Source organism: Drosophila obscura, unplaced genomic scaffold (genome assembly GCF_018151105.1).
Source record: "Drosophila obscura isolate BZ-5 IFL unplaced genomic scaffold, ASM1815110v1 contig_29, whole genome shotgun sequence".
NCBI lineage: Eukaryota > Metazoa > Arthropoda > Insecta > Diptera > Drosophilidae > Drosophila > Drosophila obscura.
The window spans coordinates 1,268,321-1,291,198 of NW_024542816.1; the positions used below are offsets into that span (position 1 = coordinate 1,268,321).

The 22,878-nt window shown below is 39.7% G+C and overlaps 1 protein-coding gene across 11 annotated transcripts; it reads left to right on the forward strand.

The window, feature by feature from the left end:
• The first annotated feature begins 930 nt into the window (after window positions 1-930).
• On the forward strand, window positions 931-14,589 carry LOC111069302 (troponin I). Of its 11 annotated transcripts, XM_022359294.2 has the most exons (10): window positions 932-1,053; window positions 3,656-3,691; window positions 4,495-4,722; window positions 4,963-5,091; window positions 5,174-5,297; window positions 10,352-10,452; window positions 13,292-13,335; window positions 13,407-13,548; window positions 13,707-13,749; window positions 14,286-14,336. In XM_022359294.2, coding segments are annotated over exons 2-10 (828 nt in total). In that variant the 5' UTR covers window positions 932-1,053; window positions 3,656-3,676; the 3' UTR covers window positions 14,288-14,336. The 11 variants fall into 11 exon arrangements, with proteins under 11 accessions (XP_022214985.1, XP_022214984.1, XP_022214986.1 ...); XM_022359293.2 differs by lacking the exons at window positions 10,352-10,452; window positions 13,707-13,749 and adding an exon at window positions 6,929-7,029 and having other exon boundaries at window positions 931-1,053; window positions 14,286-14,589; XM_022359292.2 differs by lacking the exons at window positions 10,352-10,452; window positions 13,707-13,749 and adding an exon at window positions 8,990-9,090 and having other exon boundaries at window positions 931-1,053; window positions 14,286-14,589.
• The last annotated feature ends 8,289 nt before the right edge of the window (window positions 14,590-22,878 follow it).

Below are 22,878 nucleotides of genomic sequence, written 5' to 3' on the forward strand. Positions count from 1 at the left end.
TTGAATCCCCTTGTTCGCATGTATTTCCTGCATAGTTTTACTTTCTATTGATTTATATGCCATCTTGACTCTTCTGGTGTTTCAGTCTGCACTCTCCCAGAAGCAAGTCTTTGGGTTCATGCCAATCAGCACTTGAGTACTGGCACATCTTCAATGAATCCTCTCAATTAATCCCTGCTCTGGCTGATCTCTCAGAAGAACTTTGGATTGTTTCCCCAGAGCTTAGTTTGGAGCTTTGGAGCTAGAAGTAAGCTCCAACCCATCGTGTCCCCCTGGCTTCAAGTTATTGGTAAAGATCTCAGTCTACCTGGCTGGCATGGCATCTGCGTATGTACATGTGTATGTATATACCAGCTTTAGGATCCGAGTCTGGTCTGACTGCACTACCATGGGATGGCATGGCCCACTCTCGGGTGCTGCTGTTGCTCTCAACTGGAGCACAACTTATTTTTATCCATTGCATTGAATTCCAAGCGGCTCCGTTTACACCAGAAGCAGCAGCATCACACACAGATACAGATGTTCTCCAAGAGTGTGTGGGGGGGTTGCAGTCGGGGGGCTGAAGGTGCGGGCTCGGTTCGGTTCGGAATGGATCGGAACAGATCGGTGCAGAGCCGAATGAGCAGTGAACAGTTTTCGGTATCCATTTCGATTTTTGGGCTGCCAGAGGCATCTATTTTTAGGCCTCATGCCCAGATACATGGCCACATTGCCTCGTCCAACGCCATTCACAGCACACCCCTCCCTGCCATTTTGGTGTGTGTGTGTGTGTGTGTGTGTGTGTGTGTGTGCGAAGGACGGGCAGGTGGGCGGCACACATCGCTCTCGCTCTTTCCCTCTCTCTCTCTCTCTCCCGATGCGAGTGCGAGTGCAAAAGTAAACTTTCGGAACGGGTCCGAAAAATATCTGTATCCGTTGAACGGCTGGCCGCTAGAATATAGTCTGCCGTGGATCGTCGGACCGTTCAGTCTTTTGTGTCGTTCAGTATCAACCGATTCGTGTGATCGACAGCACAGCTCAAATTTTTTTTCTTTTTTTTCTAATTCCTTGAAGGTGAGTGCCGCAGCAGCAGCAGCAAAAAAAGTACAAAAAAAAAAACAGCAGCCGCAGCAGCAGCAGCAGCAACATGCAACATGCAAACAATATAAACCAACAATAATATCAACCGAGCTACAATCCAAGAACCAAACATAAATCTTCATAAAAGAGCAAAAGAGCAAAAGAAAAGAAAACAATGAACCGAAAGAACCGAAAGAACCGAATGAATTGTGTGCGACTCCTGCGCCAAAAAGGAATCGAATCGAACCGAATCGAACCGAACCTCTATCGAGCATCGATTCGATCCAATAGTCAATTCGTGCGTGTGACTATAATCCCCCACCCTCCACAATCCCCAATCTCCCACCCCTCCATCCACCACTTCCTGGCGGACATACTATTTTTTTGATATTATTTTCAAGTGTCGTTTCGAAAGTGTGCTACCATCTACCGGTTATATGGATTGAACCGATTGAAACAAAGTTAACATTCCATTTATGACATTTATGCACTTTTTTTTTCATTGTTTTTTTTTTAACATATTTTTTTTTTTTGTATTTTTCTCGCTCTCTTATTATGTAAGAGGGTGAAATGTGCATGCGTAGTTGTGCGTGAGTGTGTGTGTGTGTGTGTGTGTGTGTGCTAAAAATGTATCCCACTGATACAAGATACATTTCGTTTCGAAAGAGCCAAATGCTGCCTCAAAAGTGCCTCAAAATAGAATAGAACCAACCGAGAGCGCAGCTAAATGCCAGAGGGAGAAAGCGAGACACACACAAACACACACACACACATACACTCAGATACGCATACATATCAACAAATGCACAGATCACCCAAATATATATATATATCTGTATATCTGTATAGGTATAGCCATAAAAAGCTCTGGATAAATACGTACAATCTCCGCACGATTATTGGATATTAAATTGGACTTTTGATTTTTATTTTTTTTTTTTGTAGTTCCATTTTCCCCCCCTTTCCCCGTCGCCCAATGAGTGAACGATTTCCCCCGGAAATTTTCCTAAACACCTAAACAAAATAGCATTGCGATCATAAATAGCTGCCATATTTCTCGGTTCCCCCATTCGTGTGTCTATCAACAGGTTTATTTTTAGATCACCAGAGATACAGCACACAATAGAAAATCCCTCCATCCATCCATTCCTCTCTGTGCCAAATGGAGATCACAACTCTGCTTAGATTTTGCCTATTCTTTGCGCCACACCCCACACCTCCCTCTCTGACCCCTTCAGGGTCTGGCTGTGTGTATGTGTGTGTGTGTGAGTGCCCGAAGGTCGACATTGTCAGAGATTTGTTCGCGTCTTACCATCGCCGAAAAGGTGTCTTTGCAACAAGCACAAATCGAAATGTTTTTCGGTCTAAATTTATGCCCAGCTCTTGGCTTTTGCCCCCTGCGCTATATGGCTATATGGCCATATGGTTTGGTAATACTTCTGGCCACAATAATGGGAAAATTCTACAATATACACAAGACAAATATTGACTTCTCCCCTCGCCATTTGTGGCGTTTCATAATTACCCCAAATGTGCCGTCTAATGAACTTTTTCAAGTTTGAAATTCTTGTAGTATTTCGGGGATCTTTTTGATTGCAAACTTGTCTGTTTTGTGATCTTCAGAGGAATGTATTTGCATTCCTCTGTGGATGTTTTCACATTGATATTTCTACAGTAATTATCGTTCAAGTAATTTTCAAACAGCTGTACAAGGCGATCTTCCAAACAAACAGCCCCCTGCGAAGAGATCTTTCATAGGATTTACTTAGAAAGCTTCCTCAAAGTAAACTGTTTCATAGCTTGTCTTCAGATCGAAGTGATCATGCGAGAACTGGTTAATATGCAGTTCAAAAGTGGATATCTACGCATCATTCATGATTTTCAGCTTTAACTTTGTGATTTTCCCACCGATTCATCTCACAAGAGCTTCCCAAGAGTTGTCCCAATAATTCTTTCGTACCAATTTGTACACATAAATGGATTAATATGCTCACATAACAAGATCAGCTGAGTGGGCTGACTACATAAAGCATACCGTCAGTGGGTGAACCTTGGGGGACTTTTGGCTGGTTCGCTCTTCTGCGAAGTGCCTCTGCACCGCTTCTCGAGTGAAATCGGATATCGGAGAGAGGCAGGAATGTTCATCTCTTTCTGGCAGGCGCCCACGCCAAAGTAAATACCACAGACAGGGGGAGAGAGAGAGAGAGCGCGCGAGTGTAGTGGCCCCCCCATATACGGCATGGGCCAATGCTGCGTATACGTAATACGCCGCGCAGCTGTATATGTGAATTGCGCATACGCACTGTGGCCGGCCCCGATAGGATCGTGCGAGGGTGTGCGTTTGTGTGGGCGAACGAACGAACGAGCGAACGAACGAATTTATGGAACAGATGCCAGACATGCATATACATATACATATACGAATACGAATATACGAATATATATCTATATCTATCTCTGTTTATATCTATAACGGTGTATATATAGGACAATCGAAATGATGTCAGAGACCATTTCGATTTCAATTTCCATTCGCACTTCCAGTTCCAGTTCCTTGAGCTCACGTCTCGTTCTGTTCTCTTTCTGTATTTTGCAGTAACTTAAAACACAAATCAAAATGGCTGATGATGAGGTGAGGTGAGTATCGTGGGGGCTGTCCAGTGACCCAGTGACCCGTGACTAATCATTGGCCTTCTTCTGCAGTAAACTTTTCATGTGAACAAACACAATGGGCGCTGCTAAAGCGTTGCCCCTTGACTGGGGACTCGGACTGCGGATTGGACGGGACTGAACCCGCCGGGACCGGAGGATGACTGTGGTAAGCATAGCCTTGGCACCCCAGCCCCCCGCTATTGCCGCTATCTAATCTAATTAGCCAAGCGCCTCGCCCTAACCACAGACCACAAAATGCTTTCTCTTGGCCTACCCACAGGATCGATGAGCTTTCTCCTGCCTTAAGCTCCGCCCCGCCCCGCCCCGCACGTCAAGCAACCCTCTGATCGAGGAGCAGCAGCAGTCAGCACTGACAACTGATAACTATCGAATCAAGATCGATCGAAACAATGTTATGTTATCGTTAGTGTGTGTCTCTGTGCCAGTCTCTGTCGCTGTCTCTGTCTTTGTCTTTGTCTCTGTCCATGTCCCTGCTTGTAGCTGTGCAAAAAACTTTCGTTTATGCGTGAGAAATAATTGCAATATGTGCGAGAGAGACTGTGAATACAGTGAGCTGGTACTGATAACCCCCACGTATTAATAACAAAGGGAAATATAATCAGCAAAGTGTGTTCCCATCATACGAGTGTTTGGTTGATTTGAACCTTATGCACCTTCGCTCTTTCTCGCTCTGTATGTTGCAATCTTCGCACGCTCAAACCGTAAACTTTCATTCCAGACAATTCGAAACTAACAATTCTGTTCTTTGCTTTTTTTTTGCAGAAAAAGGCAGCTGCTCCCGCCGCTGCACCAGCTGCGGCTGCGGCCAAACCGGCAGCGGCTGCGGCTGCGGCTCCGGCCAAACCGGCAGCGGCAGCGGCTGCTGCCAAACCGGCAGCGCCAGCCGCCAATGGAAAGGCGCCGGCGGCCAATGGAAAGGCGCCGGCAGCTGCGGCCGCGCCAGCCGGCCCGCCCAAGGATCCCAACGATCCGAAAGTGAAGGCCGAGGAGGTACACTTGTGTACGTGTGTCCACGTTACCTCAACGTCCCGCGTCCCGCGTCCATGTCCATGTCCACGTCCCATGATGAGTCCCCTCCATGCTGAGTGCCGTGTGCCGTGTTGTGTAGTGTTTGATCCGGATGCGGGGCTCGGCCACTGTAGCTACTGTAGCTGAGCCCGTTGTCCCCTGTGTGTGTTTGGCAGGCTTACTGACGATTTGTCGACTTGTTTTTCTGGTGTTTGATTGCAGGCTAAGAAGGCTAAACAGGCTGAGATCGAGCGCAAGCGTGCTGAGGTGCGCAAGCGCATGGAGGAAGCCTCCAAGGCCAAGAAGGCCAAGAAGGGTTTCATGACCCCAGAAAGGAAGAAGAAACTCAGGGTAAGTGCTCGACACCACGCCACTCTCCACACAATCCAATGCGATGATATTCCTAATCCATATACGATATTTCATCCCACAGTTGCTGCTGCGTAAGAAAGCCGCTGAGGAGTTGAAGAAAGAACAGGAACGCAAAGCGGCTGAACGTAGACGCATCATTGAAGAACGTTGCGGCAGTCCCAGGAATCTCAGTGATGCCAGTGAAGGTGAGTTTTCCGGTCCACAGCAGTGGTCCAGCCGTAGAGCGCGTTCCCCAAGCACCCTTCAAATTCGTGGGAGAGGTGCAAGGAAACCGTGCAGCAAATATCACAATGGGTTTCCCTGCAGCTCTCCCGTTTAAGAAATTTCCCCCTAAAAGTATTTAATGAATGACATGACGAATATAAAGCGAATCAAACAATAACCAGGGTCCACACAGATCTGCGGGGGGCGTACAGTAACGGTACCACTGCAAATCTGTGTGCCCAGAGGCATAAACAGAAAACAGAAATCGATAATTGAAAGTTGAACAAAAAAAGTGTCATCTGTCACGTACGCACACCCACACCCACACCCACACCCACACCCACACATGTACATGTACACCCACAGCCATACAGAGACACAAACACACACTGCATAAACACATGCACACTCACACACATGCAACGATTGTGCATACACTGAAGGAAAAAAAACAATAAAACAAAAAACAATACAAAAAAAAAAAAAAGAAAAAACAAACGTCAAGTCTCAGTGGAAGAAGCATCTTCGAATGAAGATTCAAAACGAATCGACTGGAATCTATCTATAAATATCTATTTAAATATGTCTCTCTTTATCTCTCTTTTGCCGTATCCCCCGAAATATCTATCTGTATCCATACACACCCAAACACCAACACCAATACACACACATACACCCCACAAAAACCAACACCAACCCACCAACTCCAACCAACCAACCAACCAATCAACCAATCTCCCAACCATTCTGTGATCTTCTGTGATCGACACAGACACACTGAAAACTCTGATCAAGCAACACTATGACAGGATTAATAAATTGGAGGACCAGAAATATGATCTTGAGTATGTTGTTAAGCGCAAGGATGTTGAGGTACACACACCACCACCAGCTATATATCTGCCATATATGCTATATACACATATATACATATATTCTATATATCTCTTCTATATATGCTCTATATATGCAAACTGCAAACTGCAACTAAAATCGTATCCTATCCAACACGAAGCAACAAACAAAAAAAAAAAACAAAAAAACAAGCGTCCAAATCAAAATCAAAAGTCTAAAACTTTTTTAACTTTTTAACAACAACAACAATAAACACCTTCTGTTAGCTATCTCTCTATCTCTACATCTAAACACTATCTCTCTCTCTATCCACTCTCTCTCTCTCTCACTGTCACTCTCAGTCTGTATTATACACTTGATGTTTTGCGGAGAGTGAACCGCCCCCCAAGATCTATCTTCCTAACGCACTAAACACTGTACAGAAATACCACTACTACTCACCCCGATTAATGAAGATCTAGGGCAAGCTATCTGTCACTTTTCCCATACCTGTCGAAGCGATCTATCGATCCACTATCGATTATTTGATTCCGATTAGAGAGTCCAGGTGCCAGAGCACCATCAAAGCACCTCTATCATAAGCAGGAGGTTCTTCCCACACGGAGTAGATCTTACACACAACTACACACGAATACACTCTCTCCCATAAACACACACCCACACCAAACTCTCGTACACACACGCCACACACACACACATATAGTAGCAGCTGCGTTCTATAAGATTTACATACATATAACCCAACTTCGTTCCGCAGATACCATTCAGAAAGTCTGTCACGACTATCACACTAAGATACTGAAATTGGAATCTGAGAAATTCGATCTCGAGTACGAGGTAGCCAGAAAGGATTATGAGGCAAGCAGTTCCAGTTTCCAATATCACTTATCCAACCGACCAACAAAGCTTCGAGTGTTGCGGTGTTGCGCTGCACTCTCACTCTCGGATATCTTGTAGAACTTGTCGATAACTCTTTACTGTTTGATAGTTTCTTGGCCACAGCCACCAGCCACCAGCCGCACCGCAAAACGATTTCAGCCCAAAAGATATATACAAATATTTGCGGCCCAGATGGCCCAGGCCTGGCGGCGCCTGATCCACCATAAGTGTGTGTGTGTGATCTAAAAATCTAAAAAAAAACAAAAGAAAGCAAATACTCTGCAGCACATTGCACATTGTAGTAGTTGGCCAGAAACCGTAGTTAACCCCAAAGTACTCGTCTGTTTTTGTGACTATTTTCTTTTATTTTTTTAATGGAGAGAGCTGTGCAAACTGGACCCCCACATTCGAAATGTTTGCGCACTCCCACCAGTGTACGCTCCGGTGGTGGGCGCCCCCCCCCATCCATACCTCACACTCCTAAACACCAAAGTATATAGAAAGTAGAGCCCCGAGCCGATACCGCTAACCTCTAACCCCTAACCAGAAGGCTACCCGCCTACCAGATCCACTCCCAAGTGGATCGCAAGTAACGCCACCGCCTTTCGAGAGTACAGTTACTAACCCAACCCCCGTTCGATTAATGCCGAGTGCAACAAATGCTGACGATACCTATTTTTGATGTCACCGTATTTGTTTCGAATTATTTGCTTTTTGCCGGCTTTTTTTTGCCTAGCCTATAGCTATAGCTTTTTTTGTGGCTACAAGTTTTTTGGCTTTTGTATCGTAGCAATACATTCGATATTCGATATTTTTAATGCAATTTTTTGTGATTTTTTATGTACAAAAGCTTCTACTAAAACTAAAACTAAAATGAAACAAACACACAAAAAAGAAACCCATACAAATGTAACGAAGAATGGGATAAAGAGAAACCAAATCAAGCGAAGCAAAACGAAGAAGTAAAGGGTAATTTTTAGTGTGACCAGAGCACAGGCTTTGGGTCAAAGTACAGTCATCCAATGAGTACAGTCACGCACCAAGCACCACCAAGCACCACAGCTCTCGCAAGCACCAACAATGACACAGAAACAGCACAGCACAGACACAGACACAGATACATACATATACATACAGACACCGATACAGATACCAGACACTTCATGTGGCACAAAATACCAAAAGCAAAGAAAGAAAAAAATTCCCAAAAAAAAAAGAAAATAATACCTAAAATATGATCGTTTCTCACATATAGTAAGATATTTACATAGGTGATAAAGATCCAGTTCAATCTTTAATTTTATATTAATCAAATCTTAATCTAATCCTTCTTTTTCTCGAAACGCGCCAATCAAACAAACAATCAATCAATCAATCAAACGAACAAACAAACGAACGAACAATCCAAATCAAACAAAATAAATGCGTCGTTGTCGTCGTCTCTATCTCTATCTCTCTCTCTCTATCCCTGTCGCTATCTATCTAACTCTATCTCTTTCTCTTTTATCTCTATCTATATCTGTCTTTGTCTTCACTTCTATCTCAACGTCACTCCACTTCTCTCTCTCTCTCTCGCTCCAAATCTCCAATCTCTTTCTCCGACAAAAAAAAAACACCTAAACACTACCCATCTCTCTCTCTCTCACTCTCTCTCTCTCTCTTTAAATATGTCACTCTATCTCTATATCTATATCTATCTCTATCTCTCTTTCTTTGATTCATACCTTACACACACGCGCACACACCCACACCCACAACCACAACCACAACGACACACGCACAAACACACGTACACAAACATTTGTCGTAACGTAATATTCTCAATGCGTTACGCTTGACGTAAATGTCGATTCGATCGTTTACCGCAAACGTTACCGCTTACCCGTAACCGCTACCGTTACCGTACTACTGTTACCGTAACCGTTACCGTTTACCGCAGCCGAACTGCAAACAATATGCAAACAATATTGGCAACGCCTTTACGCATTGGAGGGCGATAAGTTTGATTTAGAACACGTGCAGAAAGTCAAGGCCCAAGAGGTAAATTCCCCAAAAGATTTACAAAATTTTGCCATGCACCCAAACTATAAAAAAAAAACAAAACCAAAAAAAAATTATACCAAACGAATACTGAAAAAACAAAACAAAAACAAAAAAAAAGAAAACCAAAATCGAATGTTTTTTTCTTACTTTTTCTTATGAAGCAAAAACCAAAAACCAAAATATAAGATATGATTTATATATAAATCGATTATTAATCTTAATTTTTTTACTTTACATTATGCCCTTGATATTTAATTACTTGATTTCATTTCTAAATATTTCCTAATCATATTTTTAGTTCTTTCTACTGCGATACTTCTTTTACCTAATTTTGATATTGTTTTAACTGCGCTAAACTACAGAACCACTTTTAAGAGACAGATCTTCTCGAATCGGCGCGTGCTTCAAACAGTTCGGAATGGGAGATACTTTCCAGACCCGCCTCGCCCCTGCCCACAAGTACAAATGTGTAAACATACTGGTAGTACATCAAATGCCCCCAATGCCCTATACGCCCAGAGTGTGAAGGGTGGGGGGCGGCCTGCATTCTGGAAATTGTCTCCCCTTACCGCCCCAACCCCCCCCACCAAATGCCAGGTCTTCGGCACCGCCGAAGTGAAGCCAATTAGGAAAATAGTTCTGAGGAAAAACTTCCATTAATTGTCATTAATTTTGAGCTTAACCCAAACGAAAAGCCAACAACAAAATACCAAAAACATACGCGAACCCAATCAAACCAAATCTCAAGTAAAAACCTCTCAAGTAACGCTCTTTTCCGCTCCGTTCCGATCCGATCCGATCCGTTGCGACTGCGCACCAGAGTTGCCACACTCTCCCATACTCAATCTCTAACCTCCAATTTCGAATCAGAACAGAATCAGAAAAGCCAAACCAAAGCAAACCAAATCCAATCAAAACCAAGCCCAATCGAAGAAAGAAAACTCATCGAACACATAACATCTAATGAAGCTGCAAAACAACAAAACGATTAAATATCGATAAGCAACGAACAATTGCGATAAACAAAAATAAAACTCTATAAACAATAAATGCAATCATAATTACTTTTAGCATTACTTAGTACTTAGAATTAGAACTTTACTACAAAACTTTGACCTTTGAAAGCGTCGTTATGACAACCGATAAGAATATAAGAATTTGAATTTCAATTTGAATACAAACAAAAAAAAAAAAAAAAACCAAATCCAAACCAAATCAAATCAAAACCCAATTCCGAAAAAATACAATGTTTTTGCAGGCGAATTGCAAGAGATTTGCGAAGAGTATTACGAGCGAATGTATATTTGTGAAGGCCAGAAATGGGATCTGGAATACGAAGTCAGGAAAAAAGACTGGGAGGTACTGCACCAATTTCAATTTCAATTACAGTTTCAATTTATTCTCAATCAATCAATGTCAAAAACTCTGAATACAAAAGAACCAACCAACCAACCAAATCAACCAACCAACAAACAAAACAATTCAATCACTCCAGACAGAATGCAACATGCAACAAAATATTCAATAAAATCAAAATCAATATCAATATCAATTACCTAATCTAATCTTGAGTTATATCTAGTATCATGTTCGTTTCCGTTTCCGTTCAGTTCAATTCCGCTGTTTCTTTCTTACTTTTTGAATGCGCATCAAATATCAATATCAATATCTCTTTAGTTTGTATCTGTTATACTTGACTGTACCACAAACACACTCTCTATCTCTCTCTCTCTCTCTATTTGTCTCTCTGTGTCTCTATGTGTGCATTGTGCATAGTATATGTCGACACACAGATCTGTATCAGATATGTATAGCCGCATATGTGCATGCTTTCGTGTCTAGCTATTCGTACTATTTTTCCTTTGTTCGATTCGGCAACACACACAATTAGCCGAAAGGTGAGTGCTGAGAACGAAGAGATTGCCATCAGAAAGAATTACAATTACATTACATGACGTGAAGGTACGTGTCATCAGTGTGACCAGTGTGACCAGTGTGACCAGTGTCAGTTGCAGTCCAGTGTGGCCCTCTTTGACCACAGACCATAGAGTGAGGTTAAGTTTCAACCGCCATATCCCTAGCACACACAACACACACACACACCCACGCATATATATTCTCTCTTACAATCTCTCTGGCAATCCTAGTACGCTCATCAGCCACACCGCACCTCAAAAAATCAATCAGTCAATCAATCAATCAAACAGCAAAGTAGCCTTAGTAAATTGCACTACAACAACAACAACAACAACAACAACAACAAAACAACAGCAAAATAACTAATTGTTGCACAATTTGTGAAATTTGTTTTGTGTGTGTGTGTTTTTTCTCTTTTTTTTTTTTTTTAAATAACAATTTGTTTGTGTCGCTGTCGACGCGCTCGTTATAACTGTCATTACTTGCACCTCTTAGTCCGTTGTGCTGGCCACAACCACAACAAAACACACACAACACACACACCAAGCACACCACGCACACCACACACACACAGTCACAGTCACAGTTACAGTTACAGTTTACAGTTACAGTCACAAGCAAGCAAGCACTCTTTTTCACTCTTTTTCTGCACACGTAAAACGCACGCATACAATGGAAATACGCACGCGTACGCACGCGCATGTGCACTCATAGTAGGCGACATTTTGCATGCAGCAGCAACACAAGAATACAAAAACAAAACAAATACCAAAGTCCCCACATCCTCCCAGAACTCCAGTCCAGCCAGATACCAGCCAGACCTGTACCCTCTTTCGAACCCATCCAACCACCGCAGCCCCGCACTTCATTGTAAATAGTGTTTTTGTGTAAATTACTCCCATTACCACTCACACTTTGTCTCTCTCTCTCTCTCTGTGTCTATCTCTCTCTCCGTCTCTATCAATCGCTTTCTGTGTAAGCAAAGAATTAACTAAGAAAAATAAGAAGAATGATAAAAAAAAACGAAAAACGAAAATCAAATCAAAAATTGAAGAGCATAAAAGCCAAGCGTCGATTACTTCTTGAAATGATCCACTTAATGCTAGCCGTTTTGCCCACTAAATGTGACCGATTACCGTTTACCGATTACACGAAACCCAACAAGCCAAAGCGAAAGCCAAGCAAGAACCTGCGTGCGCAGCTGAAACAAACAAACAAATCGAAAGAAAGAAAAAAAAACAAAAAAAAAAAAGAAAAAGAGAAAACAAAGCAAAGTAAAGCAAACACAAAACAAGCGACAGAAAATCAGTGAACAAGTGAAAGTACTTACAATAAAAGGAAGAAGGGAATGCATTTGCTGCCCTGCCTGACCCTAGGAAATAGTTTTACGATTAGCAGTACCTCAGCCCAGTGCCCCCAGTTAGAGTCTCTCCGGGACTCACTCCAGAGACACTCTCTATGTGCGTGCTGTGTGCTTCTCTCTGTGTCTCTTACTCACTCTCACTCTCTCTCTCTCTCTCTCTCTCTCTCTCTCTCTCTGTCTCTGTCTATCACTGTTAACCGATTGTGGTACGATAAATGTGTATATATTTATGTATAAACGAACAATACTCTCTATAAAACTACAAATAAAGCATTAAAAAAAAAAGCAAAGAGAAATCGACATTTGGATGTTATGCTGTTCAATCTACGAAACGAAAATTCGATCATAAGAAAAGCAAATGTTTGTCCACCCACCACCACCACCACCAAAAGCCAAAAGCCAATGCCTAAAAAACCACCACAAACCAGTACCAGTATCAGTATTAGTACCAGCACCATAACCACTCTTCCATGCCAAAAATAAATAGTTAAAAAAAACAATAAGAACTTCCCCAAAGTAGTAGGCGACTTAGAACGTAAAGAACTTGGCTCGAAACGCTGGCTCGCTCGCTCGTTCGCTCGCTTGCTCGCACTCTCTCACTCACCCAAAAAAAAGCACGCCCTAGTCTAAGCATTAGTTATAGTATTTGGTAGAGTATTATGATCTATGTACGCATCCTATGTCTATGTGTGCATCCCGTGTTCTACCAGCTACCAGTTACCAACCAACCAACCGTTTCCTGTGCATGCCTGCTCTCTCACATCACTACGTCTACTTCTTCCAGCATTTTGATTTTGATAGTTGCCCGCCCGTAGCAGTAGCATTTACATGTGTCCGATAAACAGCAGTGTCTATCGTGTGTATCGCGTGTACTAATCGAATGCCTTTTCTCTTCCCCTCTCCATCGCGTCAATACAGATCAACGATCTCAATGCCCAAGTTAACGATCTTCGCGGCAAGTTGTAAGTATTTTCTCCGCGGATAAACTAACTCGAGATCGAGCGATTACTGATCGATCATTCTATTATTTCAGCGTCAAGCCAGCCCTGAAGAAGGTCTCCAAATACGAAAACAAATTCGCCAAGCTGCAGAAGAAGGCCGCTGAGTTCAACTTCCGCAACCAACTTAAGGTCGTGAAGAAGAAGGAGTTCACACTGGAGGAGGAAGAGAAGGAGGTAAGTTGTGTGGGAAAAGCCCCGATCGAGCCTCTCTCTCTCTATCTCTCTTTGGGTATGGGGCGCATCTGATATCTATAATCTTTCTATATGCCACGATCTCTCTTCACGATCACCAACAACTACGAAAAATGTCACACATTGCCATCTGCGTTTAGAAAAAGATAAAAGATGCCGCTGTGCTAACAAAAGCCAAAAAGTGTAAGAACTCTGCGTGTGTCTGTGTGTGTGCGATCTCCAACATACATGCATATGTACCTGTACCTGTACCCTGTACCTGTCTGTACTCGTATTTTGTTCGTATTTCTTGAGCACCTGAGTGCACCGCACTGTCACCCACTCTGTCTTAATTGTATCTCTCTATCTATATCTCTGTATCTCTATATCAATCTCAATCTCAATCTTTTGTCGCACACACCGATCTCCGCTCCGATATACATATATGTATCTGTCTTCTATGTATCTGTGAATTGCTCCGATTGTAGTAGCCGTCTGTAGTCAGTAGCTTAGTCACACACGATCACACACAACACTTTTTGAATGTACTGTACACCACAAAGTAGCTTAGTGTCGGCACAATTGTTGGTTGTTGGTCTCTCCCCCAACACCCCGAGCATACCCTGTTTCCTGTTGGCTTTCACCACAAGCGATTCTCTTACTAATTCAAATGTATTTTCTCGTTTATTTCACCACGATATGCATCCAATCATCATCCATATCCATGGCCGGACGAGCAGAAGAAACCCGACTGGTCCAAGGGCAAACCCGGCGATGCCAAGGTGAAGGAGGAGGTTGAGGCCGAAGCTTAAGTGTCCACACGTCCACTAGTGTCCACTGACCCGTGACTCCCGCCCTAAACAATAATTGAGATTATTAAACAACAATTTTCTGAAGCAATTCAATTTATATAATTCTATTAAATATATATCTAAAAATATATATCTCTATATACATATATACATGTATATATCTCGCCATATATATGTGCCATATGAATTTGAACAGAATGAAGTCAATAAACCACAACAGCAACAACTAAAACCAACTCAAACTCACAGTCAAACTGTCAATGTCAATATTAAAAAAATATCAAAATCAAACTTAATTGCTACACAGCCAAAAAACATAAGCAGATCAAATAATTCAGATCGATCAATGGATTCAAACAACAGCCAAAACATCTGAACACTTTGATGGATGAATTATGGATTATATTTCATTATTTACAAATTATATTTTTTAATGTAAATTAAATTAAATTACAAAAAAAAAAAAAACAAACACTGACACGAGTCTCGCACATTCTTTGTCTCCTGATATTTACGAGTATGTACTCATTATCTGACCATCGCAGACAGGACACCATTGGGGTCGGTCGCTTTTTTTTATTCACTTTGCGCCCTTTCCAGTGGTACGTCTTTTTTTAATTAGGGATTTTTATATCCTTGTTTCCGTGTGCAGAATCACGTAGATCGAAATATGGTCCCAACTAAAATATGTGTATGTCGATAAAGGTCGATCGTGGCTGAGAACAAACACAGGAATGAGTGCACTTTATTTATTTTGTTCACATATTAATTCAATAGCCAAAATATTATTTTGCAGTGCGTAAATTATACAATATAATACAAATTTGCCAGCAAATTTGTTCAGCATCTTTTCCGGATAGTAAAAGAAAAGAATTCAAAGTATCTTTTAGGGGTAGCCAAAGATATATTTTTCGGGGAAGAGACAATTGCTGAGGGATTGGTAAATGACTAAGGAATATTACTTCTCGGTGTGCCAGCAACAGCCGCCACTCTACTCTATAACGGAAGAAAAAAACGGAAGCGAAAAAACTCTTGAATTGCTCTTTTGCATTCTAGTTTTTATATTTTTCCCTTTATTTTACATTTTTGTCAGCGATCAGTTATAATTTTTCGTTTCATATCATTTAGCTTTTGTCAGCGAGCAAATTCGAATTTGTCGTTTCTCTAAGCCCGGTGGTTAAAAAACTTTCTTTTTTTTTTTTTTTTTTCTTAAATTCTACTTGGCTGAGGGCCAGCGTAGCTGCGCCGCCAGCAACGCCGGCAGCGGAGCGGCCGCATTTATATGTTTGTTATATATGCCCAGCGCTGTTGATAGCGGGGGGCGAGAGGGAAGATCCACATGCTTGTGTGGATCATATTCAAGTGCCGTCGGCTATGCTATACATGCCGACGCTGCACTAATGTAGTACCAGGCATATATGTGTGATCGTATTTCGTCGCACTGAATATGCCTGGGAATGTTTATTGCATAAACACTGCAACAAAGTGTTACAGTGTGTTCCCTTTTAAGTACTCTTGGTACAGTGGGTATTGGCTATATATATGCATACTACATCTCCCTCCTTTTGAAAAATAACGTAATATTTATGAAGTTATTTTATAATTTTAATATGATAGTTATTTAGAAAAATATATTTAGAAAAAGAAAATTTTTTTTTTTTTTAATTAAATGAATTTAATACTAATACATACATATATATCCCATAGTTCAAAAAAATTTTTTTTTTTTTTTGTGTTTTAGTAAAGAAAATTAAAAAGATTTGATATATTCCTATAGATATACTTATGTATGGCCATACTAATTCTATCTATGAGTAAAAAAGTTTTAGTCTATCCTTATGTACTTTTTGTTTTTTGTCTTTTATATTTGAAATTGTTATATTATCATTTTCTCCTATACTATCTACCTTATATGGTCCAGTATATTTAAAATCTAACTTATGACCTGTTTCATTTTTCAATAAAACCTTATCTCCTACTGCTATTTCTAAATCTTTTATTTTCGAGTCATATATAATTTTATTTCTTCTCTTATTCTCCTCGAGCATAGTTCTTGCTCTTTTATAAGCTATTTCTAACCTATATTTACTCTCTTTAGAGTAATCTTCTATGTTATATATAGGTGCTATATTATCTATACTATAAAATTTTGTTGGTATATTTGGTGTTCTACCGAATACCAATTCATATGGACAATAATTATGTGCCATTGATGGTGTAGTGTTGAAGCAGAAGACAAAATATTGGAGCCATACGTCCCAATCAGTCTTATCAACCGATATGTATGAACGTATGTACTCATTAAAAGTTCTATGACTTCTTTCTACTGTTCCTACTGTCTGGTGGTGGTGCGCTGTTGACGTTATGTTTTCTATTTTTAGATATTTACATAAGTCGTTAATGATTGAATTTTTATATTCTGTACCCATGTCCGTGATGAACGTCTTCATTGGACCGTACTTCAGAATAAATTTTTCAAAGATAGCTTTTGCTACCGTATTTGCGCTTTTATTTGATATTGGGATGGCAACTAGATATTTTGTTAAGTCACAGATTAAAGTGACTGCATATTCGTTGCCATTTTCTGATCTTGGTAATGGACCTACGGTATCCACTATCACCCTGTCAAAAGCATGTACAGGTGTATCAGTTATTGTTAATGGAGTTTTAGTATGCGTAGTTATTTTCGCTTTTTGGCATTTTGGACATTTTCGTATGTACTTGGTTATATCGCGAGTTAAACCTTTCCAGAAATAATATCTTTTGACCTTGGCCAAGGTTTTTGTTATGCCTGTATGTCCTCCTTGTATGGGATCGTCATGGTATGTAAACAGTATAGCTTCTTTTTCTTTCTCATTATTTATTTGGGTCACCGGCTTGAGTAGCGCTACTCTTAATGATTTTAGTATCTTATTGCCCATTATTTTAAAAGATTCTATTGAAATAGTTTCAAAGATCTTATCGCTCGGTGCCATCTTGAGTTGGCTAATTTTTAGTATACCGGCTTGTAATTCAAGCCTTTGGAAGAACTGACCTAAATCGAGAATTCCATTGGTGTACATATTGCCAACATCAATTCTTGCTATAACTTTTTTTCCATGTTTTAGCAAACATTTTGAATCTGTTATTCGCAAGGTCACTACCTTTCGTACTTCGTCATTTACAATGACTTCATATACGTTGGGCTGAGAAGCTTTATTTAGAGTTTGCCTAGGCAAATCTAATTTTTCTGTTCCTGCGCAGGAATTTTTCTGTTTACTTTGGTTTCTGGTAGTGACTTTTAGTATTGTTCCTGTTTTGTGTATTTCTTGTAAATCTTTGATGGTTATTCTTGATAACGCATCTGCTACATAATTATCTTTTCCCTTTAGATACTCGACTGTGAAGTCATATTCCTCTAATTCGAGCCGCATGCGTGTAAGTTTTGAGCTAGGATTGACCATTGAAAATAAGTATGTTAGTGGTCTGTGGTCCGTTTTCACTGTAAAGTGTTTTCCATAAATATATGGTCGAAAATGAGTAATTGCCCAATGAATTGCTGCTAATTCTTGTTCTGTTGTACTTTTGTTACTTTCGCCCTTGGTGAATGATCTGGACGCGTATGCAATTGGAAGTTGGAGATCTTTATGGTTTTGAGTTAAAACCGCTCCACACGCTTGCTTACTTGCATCCGTTATTATACAAAATTCTTTTGTGAAGTCTGGGTATTGTAACAAAGTTGGTTTGATGAGTTGATCTTTTAAGTGTAAAAATGCATTTTGGCATTCATCTGACCACTCAAATGGAACATTCTTTTTACATAATCTGGTTATGTGCCGGGAATAGTCGGCGAAGTTTCTAATAAAACGTCTGTAATAATTGCAGAATGCAACGAATCTTCTAGCGCTGTCCGCGTCGTGCGGGACTGGATAATTTTTGATGACGTCATATTTCTTGTCATCTGGCAAGATTCCTTTATCAGTGCATTTATGGCCGAGAAAGGTCACTTCATGCATGAAAAATGAACATTTTTGTGGATGTAATTTTAGGTTGTGTTTCCTACATACCTCAAAAATATCTTGTAAGTTTTTGAGCATATGTTTTTCGGAACAACCAATGACTATAAGATCGTCCATATATAGGAATGCTTGCGAAGCTTCAAGTCCAGAGAATGCAATAGTCATCATTCTCTGAAATGAATTTGGCGCTATTTTTAAACCAAATGGTAATCGCGTGAAGCGATATGAGCCATTGCTCGTTGAAAAAGACGTTATATTACGTGAACTTTCTTCTAGTTCAATTTGATGAAAACCTGACATTAAGTCAAGGCATGAGAAATATTTTGCTCTACCTAGTTGATCCAAAATGTCATCAATTCTAGGTAGTGGGAATTTATCTGACAAGAGCTTCTTATTTATTTGACGATAGTCAACTACTAATCGCCATTTCTTTTGTTCAGTGCCCGGAAGGGCTTTCTTTGGTACAAGTAATAGTGGGCTGTTATATTCTGATACGGACGGTTCGACTATTTTGTCGTCTATTAATTTTCCTACTTGCTTCTGGATCTCTGTAACTTGGCTATGCGGGCTTCGATAGTTTTTGATGTATACTGGTTCGTCATCCTTCAATCTCAATTTTTGTTTATAAAAATTATTTGTTGTTATTGATTCGGTGTCAAGCCCGAATATGTCACTATATTTGGAACATAATTCCGTTAATGGTTGTTTGAATGGAGCTGGAAAATTCTTTTTGAGCTGAGCTAGGACAGTTTGTTCCCTGATTTTAGAAGTTGTTTGAACTACATTGTAATTCGAAAGTGGTTCATATTTTAAATTATTTATATTAATTAATTGGTCGGTACTGGTCGTATTCAGTAATCGGACAAACGCATTTTGCGTGGTTGCAACTGTGTTTGCAACAAAAATACCAGTTTGGATTTCCTGGTTTGGAATTAGAACATTATCTTCACTTGAAGTTAGTTCTATTTTTCGAATAACTTGTGATCTTGCTGGTAGAAGTATTGTATTGTTACCAGAACTGTATGTTATTGGAACATAAATGTGAATGTTTATATTGTTTGGTCGTATTATAAACCAGTCTTCTGAAGGTTTTAGATCAATTTGACAATTTAATGCTTTTATAAAATCAATCCCTATTATTCCATCACATGGGATTGCGAAATTTTTGTTTACTAAATGGAAATTGTGAGGAATTATGTATTTATCTGTCTGTAGCTCTATTGGTGCAAGGCCTAGGGATTTTATAATACCTTCACCTATGCCTTGAATATCTATTTTACTATTTATTTGTATGTCGTTGAAGACATCTGAAGTTTCTTTTATTAGCGATATGTTCGCTCCTGTATCTACTAGGAATGTTAGATGTTTTCCTGTATTGGCATTGTTAAATGACACGAAAATGTTAAGATTGAGATTGATGGTTTGAACCTTTGCTTTTAATAGTTTGGAGTATCTAAAGGAGTTTGGGAGTTTCCCGAAGCCGTCTGGGTAACACGGACATTATTGTTGTGTCCTCTGTTCCCATTTCTGACGTAGTTTTGGTTGTTATGGGATGTGCCGTTACCACGGTTATTTCCTCTATAATTACCACGACCTCTATAATTATTTGGCTGATAATTGTTATTGTAATTGAAGTTCCTGTTTGAATTGCTGTTATTGTAGTAACCACGACCATTTTCTCTACCTCGATAGTTACTTCGGTAGTTACTACCGCGATAAGCTTGTCCTCTACGCGTGTACAATATTGAATTAGCATTGCCAGTCATCTCAGTACTACATTGTATATACTTTGCGACGGCGTCGTTCATGGTCGTAAAGTTACCTGCTTCTAAAATGGTTTTTAGTTTACCATGCTCACAATTTTTAACCATTGTGCTAATGGCTTCTTTTGTACTGAATTTATCGGCATGTTCGGCTGGTAGTCCTTCATCGATGTACGAAGCTTCAAGTAGCTTTCGCAAATTATCGATTTCTGTGGTAAATTGGGTTGCAGTATTTCCTTTTTGGCATACTTTTGCCAATTTTGCTTTGACTACGTCAGACGTTTCACCGACTATAGTGTCTTGTAATTTCTTTATAATTTCATTTATTGTTGTAAGTTCTTGAACTTTGTACAGTGTTGATCCTATAATCTTTGATTTTATTACTTCGATTGCTAAAGATTCATAAGGGCCTTTTGTTAGGTTAACTAATTTAATCGCTGTTATGAATCGCTGCAAATGAAGTTTTTGTCCGTTAAATTCAGGTATGGCGTGCGAAATATCTTTGATATATGCCCGTTGGGCAATTGTGTCGTCTGCCATTCTGATGTGTTTTTGTTCTATCACACTATTCAGTGAATCGGAATCAGACAATTCTTGATCTTGATATTGTGGTACTGTTAATACAGCTTGGATCGTTAGATCGTGTAGATCTTTTTCTTCCACTTCTGTTTCTTGATCAATTGATTCAACTTCTCGGTCAAGTTCTTGAGTTTGACTTGTTCCGGGTTGTTCTATGTCTATTGTCAATGGAGTATTCAAAACTGTTGGAATTGAAATATCCAAATTGAATTTCCTTTGAATCGATATCAAATTTGATCGAAGTCTGATCAAAAATTTTGATACCTGCGACCAATTTTGTTCTTTTATGCGTTCTCTATTTTCATGTATTAGTGTACGTGCCTCGTTGAAACACTCAACTAATATGGTCGCATGCCTATTCACTGTAGCTCTTTGTATTGTCCTATTTTGTGTAAGTGATTTGTATGATTTGTCAAATCTACTTTTATTTTCTTCTAATGATTTGTAAATTTCCTGCCATTCCATTCTTGGTTTTAAGTTTTAAATATTGCAAAGTCAATTACTCTGCCCAGTATCGAATGTTCATTTATTACTGATTTTACTACAATACCTGGAATGGTAGTTAACACAATTGCTTTTTGTGTTTTTGAACAGTCTATTAAGGGCGAAAATTCTAAATGAAATGTACTCATGTACATATATTCGAGCTCTAATATGCTCTTAGGGGTCGTTGAGACCAATTGTTGGATTCTAGCCGAAAAATGGGGGTCCCTAATGTGGACTTTTCTAATGGCCTCTAATGTTGGCATTATTTTGTTTGTTTTCTGTTTTAATTTAAAAGTTTTTATTTAACTATCAAATTTTTCTTTGATTTCAAACCCTGTCTAAATCGTTTGCCCTACTCATATATCTTTTTTTGATAATCTTGTTATGCTTAACATACAATGTTAAGAGAAACTGCAGAACGTTTACGATCGTTAAGATCAGCAACAAAAGCCATAAAGCTTGAATACCATCTGTGTGATCAATAATTTTGACATTATTGACCACGTTGGCCGTATTGTCTTTGGTCTGACTATCGTCAGACCCGAACCAACCCATGGTTTTTTTTTTTCGCTAGTCGGTTTTGAAAATTTAATTTGAAATTGAAATGAAAATTGAAAATTTTATTTTTGGAAATGCAAAAAAAAATTGAAAAATTAGGGTATATATGTATTCGACTTTTTTTTTTTTTAATTTTTCTTTTTGAAAATGTGAAGATAGAGAATTTTAGGTCATATGGCTGATTTACATTTGGTTGCTCGATATAATTTCAATATCAGCCATATGTTGTTAGTTAAAGCCTTTCGATAAAAAAATTGGTTAGGTTTTTTTTTTCAAGCAGCGTTTTCACGCAGCAGCTTGAGTGGTTTTAATTAAAGGTAATGGTAAGGCAAATTGGGGCATTCGCAATTATGCAGCCCGTTTGCGTTGTTTCGCACCAGGGCGAAGCTGCTCATCTATGTGTTGAAGACGATCTGTCTCCAGTTTGTTTCCAACGGTGGCGTAAGTGGCGACAGGCCTCTCACGCGTAATTTTCGCCGCTGCAGTTGTCCGGGGCCTATGGGCTCAGGCGATGCCGGTGCCGGTCATCGCACAGGTCATTGATATACGCTCTATGTAGCGTTGTCGGTGCCTTTTCAGGTCTTTTTCTTCTTTTATTTTTCTTGTTATGTAATTTTAAGGGACAGGTTTTGTCGTTGTATTAACATGCATTTAAATGTATTTTTGTTTTTTTTTTTTCATTTTGCACCGATTTTCTGTCTGCTAGAGGGGGGCCATCCCAATATGATTTTCCCATATTCACCGATTTTCTGTCTGCTAGAAAACGATCAGCACTGAAGAATCCACTTCTGCATTTTCTCGGAGGGCCGTTGCTCCAGAGACACGTTCAATGTTTATTTTCAAAGTATTTTTTTTTTCAAATGTTATATTTTATTCCGACTTAGACAGCCCATTTTACACTTGCACTTGCGTTTTTCTTTTAATTTTTGTTGTTTGTTGTCTGCTGTCTCCGTTTGTTTCACATTTCATACTTGTTCACGGTCATTTGGAAGTGTATTTTACCTGTCACGGTCGCCATGTAAATATAAACTCCAGAGATAGGGATTTTAAAGAAAAGACATCCGTCATTTCTGATATAATTTTATTGAATGATCTTTTGTATGTTTCTTAAATTCTACTTGGCTGAGGGCCAGCGTA

Coding starts and splice junctions, on each gene's coding strand:
- LOC111069302 (XM_022359293.2), top strand. Junction 5,092..5,173: donor AAAGGAAGAAGAAACTCAGG/GTAAGTGCTCGA, acceptor TTCATCCCACAG/TTGCTGCTGCGTAAGAAAGC. Junction 5,298..6,928: donor TCTCAGTGATGCCAGTGAAG/GTGAGTTTTCCG, acceptor TTCGTTCCGCAG/ATACCATTCAGAAAGTCTGT.